The sequence below is a fragment of the Akebia trifoliata genome, unplaced genomic scaffold, assembly GCF_017979445.1.
Source record: "Akebia trifoliata isolate Shusen 1 unplaced genomic scaffold, ASM1797944v1 Contig01014, whole genome shotgun sequence".
Classification (NCBI taxonomy): Eukaryota; Viridiplantae; Streptophyta; class Magnoliopsida; order Ranunculales; family Lardizabalaceae; genus Akebia; species Akebia trifoliata.
The window spans coordinates 47,706-67,942 of NW_028237413.1; the positions used below are offsets into that span (position 1 = coordinate 47,706).

The 20,237-nt window shown below is 34.5% G+C and overlaps 1 protein-coding gene across 1 annotated transcript; it reads left to right on the plus strand.

Annotated features, from left to right (window-relative positions):
* The first annotated feature begins 3,083 nt into the window (after nt 1-3,083).
* LOC147380753 (putative protein S-acyltransferase 16) lies at nt 3,084-12,800 on the plus strand. The gene is made up of 7 exons (XM_086431313.1): nt 3,084-3,635; nt 10,582-10,674; nt 10,761-10,862; nt 10,990-11,067; nt 11,148-11,246; nt 11,354-11,449; nt 12,321-12,800. Exons 1-7 carry the CDS (start codon nt 3,363-3,365, stop codon nt 12,432-12,434), a joined length of 855 nt encoding a protein of 284 aa, XP_086287439.1. The 5' UTR covers nt 3,084-3,362; the 3' UTR covers nt 12,435-12,800.
* The last annotated feature ends 7,437 nt before the right edge of the window (nt 12,801-20,237 follow it).

Genomic DNA, 20,237 nt, shown 5'->3' on the forward strand with positions numbered 1-20,237 from the left:
TCTCAAATATACACCAAAATCCTAGTAGATTTTTCAAAATTACCCATAATTTTATAACTTCCCTAAAATCATGTGTAGTTATGTGATTTTTAGGGATGAGGAATCGCCCTGCCACACTACGTGGGAATGAGAATATGGGATCACTCTGGCTATGGTCATTTGAACCATTCTTTTATGGTCAGTTTGAGACCTTTTTCTAACGGTCATTAGGACATTTTATAAATTGTATGAAGTAGCCACCATCTTTTCTGGGTGTAAGTGGTCACCTAGGAATCATCATCAATGTTTGTGAACACAATCGGATGATCACCTCGTCTGGTCTACAATCAACCATTCTACATGTAAGTGTTTTGTTGTGCATGGGGAAGGTGTTAATAGAGGTGTCAATGGGTCGATTCCGGTTCAATTCCTAAGGAACTTAGAATCATAACCATTATATTTAGTTCGGTTTCGGATTCAATTACAAAATAAATGGAATCAGAGCCGCCAAAAAACATAGGGTACCCATCGGTTTCGGTTCTCAAGAATCGAATGGGAAAAAAAGTATTTCGAACATTATAAAAAAAAAGTTCTTTCAAAAAATAAACATATTATCAACAAAATTATTAACTTAGTTATAATTTGTTTTCCTAAAGATACAAGTTAATGAATTTTTTCAAAAATAAAAGTTTATCTTAGTTAAAAGTAATAAAGTTTTAGAAATGTAACTTATTTTAAGCTACAATTGATAATTTATACGAAAAATTTAAGAAATTTATATAATATGCATTTATTTTGAAATAAAAAAATATCTTAAATCATCTATAGTATGGAAAGAAATGACAAAATATATCGGTTCTGACTACCGGGTACCCATTGGATAGAACCTATTGGTTTCGATTCGTATCGGTTCGGTTCCATTTTAGATCTGACTTTAATCGATTCCTATAAAAAGGGAACTGAAATCGGAGTTTTCGATTTTGGTTTGGGTTCGATTTTGCATTAAATGGGTACCAGTGACACCCCTAGGTGTTAGGCACCCCAAATCACCCCCATTTGTGGTTTAATGGTTAACCTTGTTATGATGTCTTGGCTTATCTCTTTTTGAACACACTTGATGAAAGAAAAAGATTGAATATTAGAATATAATCCTAAAATTCACTTATGTACTAGAATTTTTGGTGTGTACACCACATTTCCTTTCATCAATTTGAACGAATCAAGGCTTTAGTCTTGTAAAAAAAATTAGATATAATGAAAGTGGCTTGAAAACAAAATGTCAAAGCTAGGTTATGGAGAAATTCCCTAATAGATTTGCTTGTTAGGGCGTAGTACATGTGCACAATACTACCTTCATCCCGGTTTGCGAAATATATTCAGAAAGTTCCCAGTTCCAAATGTCCTGACATGTCTATGTCTAGAAATTTTCGATGCACACACATGTCACTATATTTCATTTCTCATATTCGATGGGTCAAAAACCCTAGCCTTGATTTAATACTCAATTTATTGGATCCATGTGTTTATTTGTGTGAAAATAAGCAAATGACAATGCAAAAAAGGTTTAAAATAGATGACGGGTGTATCGGAATCTCAAAGGGATCTGACCACAATGGTAATGCATTTTGAAATGAGTTGAGAACGACTTTGCAAAAATATATTTATCAAAAAAATATTTTTCAAGAAACTTTCTTTTTGAAAAATGCTTTCCCAACTTGATTGAGTCTAACCCCTAATTTGAGTTTGTTCGAGGACCTTTTTCTAAGATTGTGAATCAATTTGACCGCTATGAATCCTGAGGAACATATCAAATTGGGACTCAGGTTGTGGACATTTTTCTCTTTTTTTGAGTCTTTATTAAATCGCTAATGATTTTTTTACTCGAAAATTTTCACTTAGTCTGTACTCGATTGACGTGTCAAGGGCACATATCCGTTGATCTTTTCCTTGTGTATCCCAAAGAAAAAAAACAATGATTTTGTGCCCTACTAGGTCAACTTAGTTAAATTGACTAAAAATTTTGAAGTCAGAAAATCATGACTCTTATTAAATTAAAAGGTTGGAACAAGGTTAGGTTCCAACTTCCAATGGCTCATGAAAAATGACTAATGAGGAAGAAGCATATAAGGGTGATGTTTACTTCGTACCGTACATTTTAATATATTGAGTAAAATATAATATACAATATACTTAAATATCAATTTTACTCTTGGATCATTCTTTTACTCTACTCACTCTTTCACCACTTACTATCTCTTGTAAAGAAACATATTCTCTTTTACTATTTATAACTAATAACTTTTAGGAAATAAACATACTTTCTTTAATAAATTGTGCATTCAAAATTAGTTAGGACTTTAATATGGTCCATTGCTATTATATTTCACTTACACTATATCAAAGGGTTTTGTTGCATTTTTCGTGATATTTATATAACTTGATTAGTACCAACAATGACACTATGCTACTTATCTCCTCCAATTAATCACAACAAAATAGTTCATGATCAATATTATTATTTATTAGTAAATAAATAATAAATATACGTTTTAATGATTGAAGCTTCTTCTTCTTTAAAGGTTTCATAATAATTTTATAATTTCAAAAATATTTTATAATGTTCATCTTTTGTTGTCTTCTAATTGTAAAAAACTCACAATTATTTAGTTGTAATATTTATTTTTAACAACATACATGACTAATATTTATTGAAAACTAAAAAAGTACTAGATATGCTCGATAGACGAAGGTTTCCAATATTTTTAAATAGGTCCTCATTACAAAGATTTGAGAGTTGCCATTGGGATGCCAATAGAAGTTCTCTCATATTAAAAAAACAAAAAAAAATTAGATTTCTATTTTTTGAGTTTAGAATTTTATATGATTCTAATCATAATCACAAACAACTACTGAAATTATTTATTATAATTTGGGACAAATCTTTGTAACGTTAGAACTTAGAAGAGTGTGTTTTAATCTTTGTAATGTAGGTGTGATAAATAATTTAACAAATTGGGTGTAATAAGTAAAAGTTAGGTGTCAAACATCATCTCTAATTTTAAAACTTTAATTAAGAAAATAAACATTACAAGTAACCAAACATTCACGGCTTATACTTGTGTCTGTATCTTCTCAAAGATTTCACCATCTTCGATCAGCACAGCCGGACCAAATTAGACCGGCAGCACATTGAGAAACTGACACCTAACCTACCAACCAAACTTCATTAATGGCGTAATAACAGCTGCAACCATCACCAACCTTCAAATCCCACCTTTACATGTACCAGTTTGGTTCCAACGAAGTGGAACGAGCGGTGACTCCATTGTTAAATGCCCCTTTTAAGTTCAAGCTTTCTTTGCTATAACAGGTGTTCTTGAAAAATGGGGCAAAGAGGGGTTGTTTCTCTGCCTATAATCGTAGTTCTCTCGACTATCTCTTATATATACTATACAACTGTGTTTGTGTTTATAGAAGGTTGGTTGGGTCTGAGGACTTCACAGGGGTTGATGAATGCTGTTGGTTTCACTATAATTGCTTGCATGTGCATTGTGACCTATGGAGTTGCGATCATGAGGGATCCAGGTCGCATTCCCTCTACTTATGTACCTGATATTGAAGATTCGGAGACTCAGATCCATGAAATCAAGAGGAAGGTTAGATGATCAACTCTCTCTCACTCTCTCGGGTTTCTTTGATTGCTTTATCTATTATTTTCTCTGTATTGAATTAGGAATTAGGGTTTCAATTTCTGTTTATTGTTTCTTGGATTGTACGAAAGTTGTGCAAAATGTTCTCTAATTTTGGTTGTTTGATCTTTATGTGAAAGTTGTGATTTTTTTTTTTTTTTTGTTTAAATAAATAAGTGTAGAAATCCATCAACTAAGCAATTTGTGGTTTGAATTTCAAATCCAATTTAGGCTTAAACCCATTGCTCAGTTGGTTTGACACATTGCAAAGCAACTTTGAGGTCGTTGGTTCAAGTCCAGCTTACCCATATAAAAAAAATTAAAAAAAAAAATTCAATCCAATTTGTACTTTGGATTTCAAATGTGCCATGGTAAACCGTCTACAGAGAGCATTCTGTAACCCTGAGAGTTGAGTCTCAAGTTCTATATCTAGAAATCAGCTTAGGAGTTCAAATTTTCTAATAGGGCATAGTGACAGCTACAATCCTGTTTTTTCTCCTCAATCTTTATACTCTTTTTAACTTTCTATTTATTTGGATCATGGTTTTAATTCTCAGTCAAGATCGAGACCACTTGGGCTATTCATCTTGGTATTGTAGGCACCCAAATGAGATATTGTGAATAGTCCATCAAATTGACTTGGCCGAGTGGACTGGTTTTGGTGTTTCATCATCTAAATATAATTGATTTTTAAGAATTTTGATGTTTCTAATCTATATAAAATGAGATATGTGATTGTGCATCTATTAATCCAGTTTATAATAGAAAATAATTATTTTTTAAGTTTGTGTGTGTGTTAATAAAATAAACTTAAATCGTTGAAAGGGTTTTACTTGTCAAGTCAAGAGGATTTGTTTGAGTCATCTAGGTCTCAGTGGGTGCTGAAACAAGATAGAACACCCTGTTTAAAACCTATGGCCCTGATAGGAAGCAAATATGGTAAAGTTGGTTTGGGCATGTACAAAGATACCAATGACAACACCAAAGAGAAGGAACATATTCATGCAAGTGGAAATATTTTGAAAAGGCTGACGTTCAACCTAAGATGATGTGGATTAAATTATTTAAAAAATGATGAGACTTGAAGTAGCATGTAGAGATGTGTTGGAGTGCAAAAGCTTTCGAATGAGTAGATTAAGACTGAGTATGTGGAATGTACCTTCAATATCAATGAACATGACATGAGGAGGAACGTCCAATGAAAAATGATGGCTTGAAATACCCTAAAAAGATCATTTTTCGTTGTACTCAATCGATAGAAGTAATATCGATTGATAAAAAGTACTATGACTAGTATCTCGGTTTACTTTCTCTCATTGTTCACGCTTTCAAGGTCCGTTGAAAACAAATTGGAACGGCTTATGAGAAATTTCTTGTGGAATGATAGGAATGGTAGGAGGAAGTATCACCTAGTCAGATGGAAGGTTATCTGCATGCCTAAAAAGAACAGGGGGTTGGGGATTAGGGGTCTTAGATTAACTAATAGAGCGCTTTTAGGGAAGTGACTTTGGAGGTTTGGGAAGTTTGTGAAGGAGGGTCATTACGGCCAAGTACAGGGATAAGAGACTAGGTTGGTATAGTGGCGAGGCTAATAACTCGTATGGGTGTATTGTTTGGAAGGGGATTCTCAAAGTGAGGGAGGAGTTTGAGAAATGGATTAGCTTCAAAACGGGTATAGGAGATAAGGTTAGATTCTGGGAGGATAATTGGTGTGGCACATTACCTCTAGCAACTCAATTTTCATCATTGTACGCTTGTTCGCTGAAAAAGAATTACTCGATCCAGCAATTTTTGATTCGCAATGATTCTAGCTCTACTTGGGATTTGGGATTCAGGAGAAATTTTAATGATTGGGAGTTAATAGATGTGACATCTTTCCTTGTTCTACTGCATTTGTCTCTTCTTGATGAAAGTGAACAGGATAGGTGGGAATGGACGAGGGCCAAGGATTTGAGATTCTTTGTCAGATCCTTCCATAAATGGCTCAACCCTTATGCAGAGCAATCATTTTTCAGGTCCATTATTTGGTCCAACTCATTTTCCTTTAAAATCTCCTTCTTTGTTTGGTTGGCTTTCCATGGGAAGATTCTTATGATGGACAATTTGATTACTCGGGGTTGGATCATTCCCAATTATTGTCCCCTCTGTATGAAGGATGGGGAGTTTGTCAACCATATTTTAATTCATTGCCCTTTCACGCATGATATTTGGTCAACTTTCCTTAGTCTATTCCGTATTCAGTGGGTCTTTCCTCGTAAGTTCTCCTCGTTGTTAGAGGGGTGGGCTAGTAATGATTCTTCTTCAAGAGAAAGATATCTTTGAGCTATTCTTCCCTCGGTTATTGCTTGGGGGGTGTGGAATGAGAGAAATAACAGGGTGTTCAATAATAAGATGAGGAGCTTTCATGTCAATTTCATGGAGATCTTGGGCCTGATGTATCTTTGGCTGAAACAGAATATAGAGTTCACGGGGACTACTTTTGATGACTTTGTTTTTAGATGGAACTCTTTATGTATTCATTGATGTTTTAGCCTTCATTTGTTTTTTGCTTTTTAAAGGCTTCCTCGGCCTCCTTGTATTGTATTTTCCCTCTTTTCATCAATATATTATACTTATAAATAATAATAAAAAATCGGGGTTTTGGAAGTAGATGGTTGAGTGACAAATGCGGAACACGTATCGAAAAATGCATTGTGGGTAGAGTCAAGACATCCCCATTTGTCCCAATAATAATCCTTGGTATGCCTTGTCTTATCACAATAGTTACATTTTCAATTGGATATATTAGTATCACGGTCAGAGATAGTACCACCACCATGACCCCCACGGGTTCCACCATGGTCACCACAATTACCACTACAACCACCACCGTGAGTACTGCCGCATCCGTTACGAAAAGTCCCACAAGTACCATCACTAGTGACTAAGGTAGATGACTCCTTAAAATAAGGAGTTGAGTGATTAAGTGAGGCCCTTCGAAGGTGAGAATAGAAATTCGCTTTAATAGGAAGTCATTTACCAGCAAAATCTAATCCTTGAAGATAGTGTACTCTGAGTTAAGACTGGACAACAGGAATGCGACTTAAAACTTTTCCCATTGACGTTGAACTTCCAAATCAGTGCTCAGAGCTTGATAGAGTAATAGTTTTTCCAATATACCTTTTAGATTATTGTAGTGTTTATTCAGGGGTTTATCACCTTGTTTAGTAGTGAACATGCGTTCAAACAACTCAAACACCCTAGTCACATCACTCTCTTAAGAGTACATCTCTATAAGAGAGCTTTAGATCTTCTTTACAGTACCATGGAGTTGCACATTAGAAGCCACAAATGGTCCATGCTTAACCAAAGACAAGTCATAACCAATGAATTTTCACTCCACCAATCTTTATAGTTCTTTGAATCCCCAGGAGGAGGATCTTCAATAAGGTACTTTGCTTTCTTCTTGGTTCATAGGAGCACCTTTATAGCATGGGACCAAGAATGATAATTATTTCCGTTCAACCGTACCGGCATAATTTATTTGGTTGAATCATCACTTGAAGAGCTACGTTCATCCATTATACTAACCATGAAGAGGAGTAAACACACAACGAGGGAGGCAACAACCGGTGTAAAAGGCACCTAAGAGGGGCGGCAAGGGTTGGAGGTGGAAGGGAAAAAAAATAAAAATCCACCGTTTTTGGGAAGTCAAAAACCCAATTTCGGCCAAAAGAAAATGGCCTAGACACCACCCACCACAATTAAACCTTCTAAAAAGTTTGAAGAACAACATCGTGCAGCCCCAAAACTCATTCACAACCAACCACAAGTAAACAATCACGCCCTAGATGTGTAGATACACATGTAGGGTTTATCTTGCACCACCACAACAAACCGAAGTTCTTTTCACCACAAAACTGCAGAAATAAGTATTTAAAAATCCAAAAAAAAAATAAAAATGGGAGAGAAGAGAAAAAAAACTTTGCTTTGATACTAAGTAGAGAGCCAAAACGGTCTAGAGCAAGTAGAAGAGGAGAAATAGAGGAGGAGAAGATTAGGGAGAGAGGAAGCTGAACACTGACTTAATTCTAGGGATCGGCCTCTCCTCTTATGTATTAAAAACCAATGAATAATAAAGTATGTGGGGCCTACCCCATTACTTAAAAAAGGCCAATAGGGGCTGTCGCACATAGTAGTAATAGCCCTAGGGCGGTTGCACAAACACAAACAGCCCTAGGGCTGTTAGAAAATAACATAATTCTAACAAACAATTCTAATATTAAATTAAAAGAAAATTTTTATGAAGGCAATGATATGACCGGCTATTCTTTATGAAGTTGTCTATTGGGTGGTCAAGGAGCAACATAGTAATAGATTGAGTGTTGCAGAGATGAAGATGTTGAGATGGCCTAGAGGAAATACTAAGAAAGAGAAAATTAGAAATGAATGCATTCTAGAAAATGTGGGAGTAATTCCAACAAGTGATAAACTAAGACAAAGCAATTGAAATGGTTTGGGCTTATTCAATGAAGGCCAATTACTGACATAGTTAGAAAGAATATGCAAGGTAAAGGATGTAAATGAGAGAAAGGAATACCCAAAGGAACGTGGATGAAAGCGGATATGAACACACTTTCAATAATAGATGACGTGGCTCTAGACGTAATTGTATAGGGGAACCAGATTGATTCAACTTATCCAAATCTTGAGGATAAGGCTATGATGATAATGATGACGGTTGAAGTAGTAAAGAAATATCTCTAGACATTCCTTGTCTGGACATATAATAGCTCTAGATAGAATTGAAAGGTGGAGTACAATTCATGTTGTGGATCACAGTATTTGTGAATTGTGGTAAGGCATGTATGATGATGATGTCAACAGCATTATTTGTAGCTGTATGCTGTTAAATTTTGGAGATCCTAGTGTTTTCCATAATGTTCTCATGATTAACCATTGTTTTATTAAAAAAGAAAAAAAAAACACACACACACATTACTTCTGGTTGTTTTGTTTAATGCCTTGATGCTACTATGTTGCTTCATGGAGTTTGAGTTGCTACGATCGGTGAAGTTGGCTCTCTAGTCTTGAGTTAAATCTAGTTTCGTGTTATCTTAATCACTGACCAGCTGCTAGGATTTGAAGAAGATTAGACACATTACCCAGTCACCACTTTGACAGTAACTGGTATTTTCTGCTTTGAAAAAATATATTTTTTTCGTAGAAAATTTGAAATAATGCAAATATCCTGTCAACCATACTCAAATACCCTTAGATGTAGGTAAGAGCAGAGCCTCAATTTACACTAATGACATGTGGAATTTAAGCACCACATAAGAACCAGAGAATAGGGGAAACTCAGTTCCGAAGCCCCTACCCAGTGCCTCTCACTGGAGATGCTTTTCACATAAGACCCAATGGATGGAAACATGGACAAGATATTAAGATCCCGTTTGGATAGAAAGTAGAAAGTAACTAGGATGAAAGTAGCTTTCGGAGAATGTGATATTTAGAAAGTAGAAAGTAGTTTTCTTTTGTTTCTTAAAAAGTTAAGATTTTTTACATTTTAAAAGTAGTTTTCTAAAATGAATCAAACAAGCTTTTTAATTTTGTAACTTTCAAAATTAAAAAAGTTACTTTTTATGTGTATCTAAACAGGCTCTAAATTTAATGAGAAAAACTTTCCTTTACTTCTTTTGCCATTTGGGATTGGATTCTCAATTTGTAATATCTCCTCCAAGGGCTCTGTTTTTCATTTCTTTGTTTGATAGAATCCACCTTTCTTGAAGTAAAAGAAAAACTAAGTGGATGATGTCTCGACCTTAATTCTTGCCTTCAAAGCTTTGGTCCATTTTGGAATGAAAGGATTGAGATTTGATGAACTTGTGTTTAAATGGAAAGACATTTCGTTTTATTTCTAGTTTTTTCTTTGGAAAGTGAGATCCTTTCTCACCACCCCTTCTATCTTTTATGTCTAGACCTTAATTCTTGCCTTCAAAACTTTGGTACATTTTGGAGTGAAAAGGATTGAGATTTGTAGACCTTTTTTAAATGGAAAGACATTGCAGTTTACTTCTAGTTTTTCTTTGGAAAGTGAGATCCTTTCTCACTATCCCGTCTTTCTTGTATTTCTAATGAGACTTTTATCAATAAAAACAACAAATGTCCTCGTGCTGTCATTGAAGTGAAGCTCATAAATCACTTTCCCCAGTGTAGTACATGGGTTGAAGTTGATTCTTGAATTCAACTCCCAATTAAGTTTTCAGTGGTGATGAAGCTTCATGGCCTCGTTGCATAGACCATGTTTTCCAGTCCAAGAATGGATGTACGAAACTGTATAGTTAACTGGTTCAGACAAGCCTCATTTTATGTCGTTGATTTCAGTAGTTATCCTGTTACAAGGGAAGCAGTATATGAAGTTATTTTTCATAGACAGGCATTCGATAATTATAGCTTGTACTATTGGCTTCAGAATTTTCATTTTGTCTTATTATGGTTGGTGGGGCAAATTTACATGTTTAAATCACAACCAACATCTTTTATGTTGATAATTTTGTGGATGTCTTGGCTAATACAATTTTGTTGATGCTAGGCAGATGGGCATGCATGACATACCAACATGTATTGCTGTGCCGCATTTGAAGTTTTTCTTTTAGTTCTTTTTATTTTTTTATACTGGTACTTCATTTTGAAGTTTAAGTTGATCTCATCCGAAACCTTACATACTGACCCCTACAAACATATAGTTTATTCATATGTTTGAGTTTTTTTTTTTTTTTTTCCGAATATTTTAGTTCATTTTATCATTTATTTAAATGAGTTGGTATATATTGAAATCATAGAAACCACATATACGAATGCTACGTTGTGTCCGATATGGAAAATTCTTAGAAAGCACTGTCTTGTTACATAGTTTGTGGTTTTCTTTCAGGGTGGAGATCTGAGATATTGCCAGAAGTGTTCCCAGTATAAGCCTCCTCGAGCACATCATTGTCGTGTTTGCAAAAGATGTGTTTTGCGAATGGTTTGTTTAGCTATATGCATTCATGATTCATTTGTTCTCTCATATGTTGCCAAATAGGTGATAAAATTATAATCTCTCAAATGCAGGACCACCACTGTGTCTGGATCAATAACTGTGTGGGCCATGCAAACTATAAGGTTTTCTTTGTATCTGTGATGTATGCCCTAATTGCATCCATTCACTCACTGGTATGATCTAATGCCTATTTCATTGTTTGTGACCATTGTCTTTTAACTCAATTGCTCAAAATCCCAGATAACCCTCTAAAACATGAGAAAATTTTATGTATTAAAAATGAATGTTGGATTGTCTCAGGTCTTGCTTGTAAATTGTGCTGCTCATGATGCTCAAAATGATGAGTTGCAGAATGAAGGCTCTTCCAGAATCTCTTATGTATGTTCTACAAACAACTTTATTGTTAGAAATGATATCTAAGACCTTAGACCGATTTTCTCATGAATGGGCCACTGCAGGTCATTTCCGGGGTTTTGCTGTTCCCCTTAACCGTGGCATTAAGCATCCTCTTGGGCTGGCATATATTCCTCATTTTGCAGAACAAAACCACAATCGAGGTTTGGATTTTTTATTATTAAATATAGATAGTTTGACGAGCTTATGTCTGCCAGCTTGTGTGACTAAATTTCCCATTTGTTTTGTTTGATGGCCTTTGTCATAATAGTATCATGAAGGAGTGAGAGCAATGTTGCTTGCAGAAAAGATTGGGAATGTCTATTGGCATCCGTATGATCTTGGTCCCTATGAAAATTTAACAACAGTAAGAACACTATTCCCGTTTTTTTTTCCTGGCAATCTTATGGAATTGTGGTTTCAAATCTTGTCCGAGACCGATATGATTCAGGCGAGTCATCTTGGTATTGTCCATTAACGAAACAAATAGACAAGGCGTCTCAAGCCTGCGAAACGAGCTGACTTGGCCATGTCAACCAGGATTTTGTATATTTTTATTAAAATAATTCATTTTTTTAGAATTTAAATATATATTATCTAAATAAAATATGATTCAATGATTAAACATCTTCTAATCAAACCTTATTTCATAAAAAAAATTATTATCACTATTTATATATATATGGGAAGTGTTCAGAGACCCTAAAGAGCCAAACATTTTTCAATATATGGGCTAGAAGTTTTGGAATGGACTAATTTTTTGTGAGGATGATCTCCTCACCATAGAGATCATCCTCACTAAAAATCAGCCAATTCCAAAACTCCTAACCCATGTATTGCAAAAAATGTTTGGCTCTCTTTAGGGCCTCCTAATGCTCCCCTAGATATATATATATATATATATATGGATAAATAATTATAAACCAAGTTAAATGGTTTATCTTGTGTGAGACAAGTTGACTCATCTGAGACAACTCGGTCTTGTCCATGAATGAGATGAGACGTCGAAGCGAGATTTTAAACCATGTATAGAATATGCCCGTCATTTCATAAGAGTTGGGTGGTTGGCCTGTTTCTTTGCTAATACTTGAGTATTTCATTCCCTGGCCAAAAATACATTATATACCTTTTATAAAAACCAAAAGACTTGTATGGATGGGCATATAAAAGCATATGGGGTGTTGCATCTCACCACTTCACATAAACTTTTTAAGTAAATCTGTTTTTATGATCTTTAGGTTTTGGGTCCAAGCCCTTTCACATGGGTGTGTCCAACATCAAGACACATTGGTTCAGGCCTACTATTCCGAACATCTTATGATAACAAGGTGTCCACTTCATCTTCAACATAGTTTTCTGGATGGCTTAGCTGCAAACTATTTTTTCTCAACACGGACGAGATGGCCCAACGTGTAAATTACAGCTCAGGTATCTTACACGATTTGAACCAAACAGATACCAGACCATAGCGAAGTTATTTTGATGTTTTTTAAGAAATAGAATGCTTCTGAAAACAGTGTTTTGTGTCTGATTTATATCATGTAGAAAGGGGAGTTGATCCCCACTTACCTTACCTTGCCCAAAGAAAAAGGAAAAGAAACACATGAAATTAGTGTTTACTACAGGAGCTGAGCTGATTATTCTTTTGTACAAAGCACTAATGGTGCAATCCTGATCCCACTATAGAATAAAACCATTGTTGTGATTTCTCTGATGAATGAATGGAATGTTTTGCTTAGAGTCATACTGACCAATTGTGATGATCTTGACCATCGAAATTAAGTTTTTTGAATTTTCATCCAATCAGGTAGTTCTACAGCGCTGACGAGATGTTAACAGGTTTTGGGCCTGAACACTCTTCCTTGATGTGTTCTGCGTAACTTTTTCTCATAAAACAACCTTAGTTCTTATAGCATCCTATATTATTGAATAAGGCACCAATATTTCTCTTTATCTTTATTTATTTATTTTTATTTTTTGCTTAAAAGAAATCTAGTGATGGCTACCATAAAAGAGTGGAGAATGGTGAAAAGGCCACCTCTTCATTTGTTATTTGAGGTCGTTGGTGTCTAGTGGAAACTTCTGATTTTATTCCTTGATAAACTTAGTTATATTCTTCTAGTTTTTTTTCAACTTGGAAGATCCAGTAGATCCACAAAGCTAACTACACAATTACTGGGGAATTTTGAGACCCAATGTTCAGCTTGTCACCTTTTAAGAACTGGAGAAAATACCCACAATGCATATTGAAACAGGTTCAGATCAAACGCTACACTTTCTAACTTTAGCATTTGATTATTGATCTAAAATTAAATTTCTATTTTGCCAAAATAATGAATAGGGGTGTAAATCCAACCCGCTGAACAAAGTAGGCATAGGGTCTTATTCTTGAGCCCACGAAGGTCAGGCTTATACTCAAGTTTTTCAACCCGTTAATGCCCAACCCACTCTGACCCACCATATTATATATATATTGGAAATGTTCAGCACCCGACCATTTGCCCAACATGTTTTGTCTTACATGGGTTAGAAGTTTTGGAATGGGCTGATTTTTAGTGAGGATGATATCTAACCGTAGATATCATTCTCACCAAAATCAGCCCATTCCAAAACTTCTAACCCCATGTTTACAAGTTGAAAATTTGTGGACCGTCCATTTTTTGTAAATCATTTGTGATGGCGTTAGAAGTTTTGGAATAGACTGATTTTTTGTGAGGATGATCTCTATGGTAATCAGCCTATTCCAAAACTTCTAACTCATGTAGGACAAAACATGTTGGACAAATTGTTGGGTAAATGGTTGGGTGCCGAACGGGACCCTATATATATATATATATATATATATATATATATATATATATATGAACAGCGTTCCTAAGACTCATATTGGGACTCACATTGCGACACACCGTTTTGTCTTATATGGGCAAAAATATTTGGAATGGGCTGATTTTTTGTGAGGATGATCTCTATGGTGAGGAGATCATCCTTGCCAAAAATCAGCTCATTATGAAACTTCTAGACTGTCCAATTTTTGTTGAAAAATTATAGACCGTCCTATTTTTGTAAATCAATTTTGATGGGGTTAGAAGTTTTGGAATGGGATGATTTTTTGCCAGGATGATCCCCTCATCACAGAGATCATCCTCACAAAAAATCAGCCCATTCCAAACATTTTTGCCCATATAAGACAAACACGTTGTCTATATGTGTGTCGCAATGTGTGTTGCAGGAACCCGACCCTATATATATATATATATATATATATATATATATATATATATATATATATATATATAGGATTAGGATCCGTATACACATAAAGCTACTCATAAAGCTACAACGTGTTTTGTCTTATATGGGCAAAAATGTTTGGAATGGGTTGATTTTTTGTGAGGATGATCTCTATGGTGAGGAGATCATCCTTGCCAAAAATCAGCCCATTATGAAACTTCTAGCCCCATATTTACAAGTTGAAAATTTTTAGACCATCAAATTTTTGTAAATCACTTTTGATGGGGTTAAAAGTTTTGGAATGGAATAATTTTTTGCAAGGATGATCCCCTCACCATAGAGATCATCCTCACAAAAAATCAGCCCATTCCGAACCTTTTTAACCATATAAGACAAAAATGTTGTAGCTTTATGAGTAGCTTTATGTGTCTACGGAATCCCACCCACCCATATATATATATATATGGATGGGGTTTCGTAGACACATAAAGCAACACCGTGTTTTGTCTTATATGGGCAAAAATGTTTGGAATGGGCTGATTTTTTCTGTGAGGATGATCTCTGTGATGAGGAGATCATCCTTGCCAAAAATCAGTTCATTATGAAACTTCTAGTCCCATGTTTACAAGTTGAAAATTTTTAGACCGTCCAATTTTTGTAAATCAATTTTGATGGGGTTAGAAGTTTTGGAATGGGGTGATTTTTTGCAAGGATGATCCCCTCATCACAGAGATCATCCTCACAAAAAATCAGCTCATTCCAAACCTTTTTGCTCATATAAAACAAAAACGATGTTGCTTTATATGTCTACGAAACCCGACCCTATATATATATATAATAGGGAACGGATCAAGGGACATGAAAAAACATATGTAAAAACAATGTAACATTAATAAATTTTCAAAATATGGGTTAGAGGTTTTGGATTGATCTGATGTTTTGTGAGAATGATCTTTATGATGAGAAAGATCATCTTAAAAAAAAATCAGTCCAATCTGAAACTTCTAACCCTATCAAAAGTGATTAAGAATGTGGACTGTCGATTTTTTACTTATAATTTGTAAATCACTTTTGATGGACTTATTTCAGATTGAGATGATTTTTTGTGAGGATGATCTTCTCATCATATAAAACATCCTTACAAAAAAATCAGTTCAATCCAAAACCTCTAACCCATATTTTGAACAACCATTGTTTTTACATATGTCCCTTGATCCGCCCCCATATATATATATATATAGATGTATGATCTTCTAACAAAAAAATATTATAAATAATATGTTTATTGTCATGTTTCACTATTTTACAATTATGATAGATGTTGGATCCATATATATAGGAAAATGTTTGGCACCCTACTATTTGTCCTATATGGGTTAGAAATTTTAGAATGGACTGATTTTTTGTGAGAATGACGTCTATGATGAAGAGATCATCCTCACAAAAAATCAGTCCATTCCAAAACTTCTAGCCATATGTTTACAAGTTGAATCGTGGACTGTCCATTTTTTGTAAACCACTTTAGATGGGGTTAGATGTTTTGGAATGAGCTGATTTTGGTGAGAATGATCTCATTATAAAGATCATCCTCACCAAACTTGTAACCCATGTAGGCCAAAACATATAGAGCAAAACGTTGGGTAAATAGTATGGTGCCGAACAATCTTTCATATCCAGAATCAATCGTGGCATGAGTTGGGGGGGGGGGGGGGGGGGGCGTGAGTTAGGCAGACCCCAAAGCCAGAACCAAATAACAATCTTTCATATCTAATGCACATAAACATCCTTAGTTACAATGTCCATTAGCTCTATGGAGAAATCACTAGGATCAAGAATTACAAAACCCAAAGATGGGAGCATTAATGTTCAGCTCTCTATGGTTGAAATCTATTATTTCTAACTTTCTCATGAAAGTAGTTCATCAGCTGCTTCATTCACTCTTTTTAACTGCCTTGCTTCTTTCCAAGGAGGTTCACGATTTCCTTTGATACAGTTGTCGATTGCTACCTTCGAGTCTGACCGCACCCTTCCCTTAGGCTCCTAATGTTTATCGGGTTTTTGCACACCCACAAATTGTTCTCTCTTAATTATACAATATACGTATAGCTGTCTGATCTTCGTCTTAGTTAAAAAGGATTAGAGTTGAGTGTAAATTTTTTATTTTATGAAATACTTTATTTATTCTTTCTAAACCACACATGTGACAGTTAGAACCTAGCTCGACCTGGATTTAATGAGCTTGCAATTTTTGAACTCTACCTTACCTTTACGGCCTCAAGATCAAGACACTAAACCTTGTTTTTCTTCTATCGGACTGAATTAAAGGGCATTGATAGGCGCTAATATGACCCAAATTTAAAATGGAAAAAAAAAAGGAAAAACAAATTTTTTTATTTTTTTTTGGGATGATCTCCTCGTCGTAAACATCATCCTTATAATAAATCACCCCATTCTTAAATTTCTAAATCATACAGGACAAACATGTTGTCTCCCTAACACTGTTTGTCGAATGATATATATATATATATATATATATATAGGGAAATGTTCAGCACCCTAAGTTTTACCACACACTTTAACAAATGTTTTTTGTCCTACATGGGTTAGAAGTTTTGGAATGAGCTGATTTTTGGTGAGGATGATCTCTATGATTAGAAGATCATCCTCCCCAAAAATCAGCCCATTCTGAAATGTTTAGTCCCATGTTTACACGTTGAAAAATCGTGGACCGTCCATGTTTTGTAAACCATTTTTGATGGGGTTAGAAGTTTTGGAATGAGCTGATTTTTGGTGAGGATGATCTCCTCACCATAGAGATCATCCTCACCAAAAATCAGCCCATTTCAAAACTTCTAACCCATGTAAAACAAAACACGTTTGTTAAAGTGTGTGGTAAAGCTTAGGGTGCCGAACGGGACCCATATATATATATATATCAATCCAGTGTCGAGCTAGAAAAATAAAAATTTTGAATCATTGAGGTCAACATTTGAAGTGTTCAGATTGATGCTTCAAACATGGAGATTAACGCTTCAAAATATCGATCTCGACACTACAAACATTGATCACAGCACTTCAAACTTTTTGAACTCCAAGTACCCAAAATACATATATTGTAAAGGCAAAGCAAAAAAATTTGGATCAAACATTATAAATAAATCTTCAAAATTACAATTACATTTTTATATGTCCGCCATTAATTCTTTATCACAAAGCATCAAAATAGATCGAAAGTTATATTTAAATATTTGAAATTATAAGTATATCAGTTTTCATTTGTCATTCATGTTCACAAATTATTGGAATGAATCACATTTGCTAGGTGTGAACTCAATTTCGTTTCGAGAAAGGACTAGACACAATATGAAAGAAGCACATGTTCGACGCCCCAAGGATGTCGAATCTCATGAAATTCGACAGACTAAGGTGTCAAATTTTTTATTGTCAAAAAATTATTTTCGACCGATCAAAATTGTCAAATTAACGGAGGATGAGAGAAATTCGACGGCACTAAACCGTCGAATCCGGGGAACATAAAATATTTAATGGCCTTTGACAGTTGAAATTCAATTTCTAAAATTTGTTGGCCTTGATCCGTCAAATTTTTCTATAGAATTTTTCAGTTTTCATGTAATGAGAGTTAAGTGTTAAGAGTGACTAGTATTTTCGTCCAAATTTTTTTTTATTACTGTCCCAAATAGACCGATTTATTGTGTTAATTTTGAAGTGGCATGTTTGCTCACCAACATATTGTTGTGGAATAACTAAGAAATCCTAAATAATACTTCATTTGGGTGCTGTGGTAGTTTTACTTCTGTCCGGCCTCTGCTGCTTTGATCCTCCATAAGTAGACGTGACAAGCACTCAAGGACAGTTCTTTATTTTTGCCAAATCACATTAGAGTTTTACTAAATAAAATATTATTTTATTAATTAAAAAAATATTGGCATTGGGCTAGTGGACACTGATACAAGTTAGTACTCCTTACTTCATTTTATTTTCATTTTTATATATTTTTTCTAATCTGCCACTCAATAAAACAATATTAAATGAATTATTAGTCAAAAAATATTAGCTCAGCACACACCGGATTCAGCACAGCAGCAACTCCAATGGTTGAAGGAATCTGTCTCTCTCTCCAACCCATGACCATAACCCTCTAGAATTACAAAACCCAGAAACAAAAATGGATAAAAATAACTAGATAGTGAGAGATCCATTGATGGGCAAACAACCAGATCCAGAAAAAGAAGCCAACAAGGAACAAAATTAAACTCAAAATATTTTCAAACTGGGGACTGAAGATCTCTTTTATATCAAATATAAATCCCTCTTGACAGATGAATATCAGTTACAAAACGAATCTAAAATCTAAATCCTTCATATATTGGAGATACAAATACTTCTAGAAAGAAAGAAAAAGAAATTTACAAAGAAGTATTGATCTTCTCTTCCTCCTCGGACGGTTGAAATCTTAGTTGGGTTTTAAACCCAAAACCCATCACAGAGATAGAAAGAGGAGAGAGAGAGAGAGCAGAGAAAAAGAAGAGATCTCCTGTCTTGCTCTCAAATTTCTCTTTGTTTATCTCAAGAATCACCATAATCACGCCAACAGACAAGCATAGTGACACAACGCCTCATAATATAAAACCTTGCTCTCTGTTCCTTCACTAAGCTTGCACACTTTCTTGTAAAAGAACCTCTCCTTTTAGAAGAATTCCTCATTAAAGGAGAAGTAGTAGTTGAAGAACGACTCCTTGATCCTTCTTTCTTTGATAATTTCCATTTTTCATCCATATAGAAATGATGAGCAGTAGTAGTAGCAGCAGCAGCCATGAATAAACCTTCTTCTTCTTTCTTTCTATCTATCTATGTAGAGAGAGAGAGAGAGATTGATTGATTGATTGATGAGGCTGGCAGTGAAGGAGAAGGTGGGGTTTGGAGTTATTTATAGGGAGGTGGGAAATGATAGGGTTGCAGAAGCAGATGGTGTGGCAGTGGGTATCACCTGGGCTTGCTTTTACCTCGAGAAGCCCACCATTTTTAAATTATTCAGATTTCAGTTAAAAACAAATACATTTTGCAAACCTAGAAGGCGCATTACCGATGCAAACGTCATGAAGCTAACTTAATTTTTCGTTTTTACCGAATTGTGTGTTTGGTTTGGCAAACTATCCCCTTCAAGTTAACAACCAGAATTAAATCAAACAAAGAACAACAACATAAAATTTAATGAACTCTGATGCAGAGATTTCTTTTTAAACACCCACACGATAGTTCATTTTATTAAATTTTTTCTTTCATACTACCCCCTCACCACTCTTTTCAATCGATGAGATGGATGATTTAAATTATTAAGATGGATAATTCAAATTGTTGCAATTAACCTTTATTCTGATGGTCAAGATTGAATTTCTTATAATCATTGAGATCATCATGGATCTCAACTTTGTAAAATGACTATCAAGATTAATGATTGAAGTTGTCGAGATCAAGCTTATTACAATTGGCAATCTCCACGTTTCAACATGAATCATTGAGAACAACGATTTGAATCGTTGAGTTTGACGATTTGAATTTGTTATTTTATCCAAGTGAGAGGGTATTAGGGGAGAAAGATTTTTGCTTAGTTGTTAGATATGCATCATTCACTATTCACCTTTTCTAAATACTTATTTTAATTTTTTTAATTTTTTTAATTCATAAATGTTATTTTTGGTATTCTCTTTTCATGGAACATATGTTAAATATCATTTTCATCTGCTACTTATTTTAAATTCTTTCATTTGATGGTTAAAAAAATCAAACCAAATCGACTATTTGACAAAATTTTTTAATAAAATAAGTTTTGATTAGTGAACCATCAATTTTTGATGTTTGCTTTTTTAATGAAGGTAATTTAGAAAAATGTATATGGATTT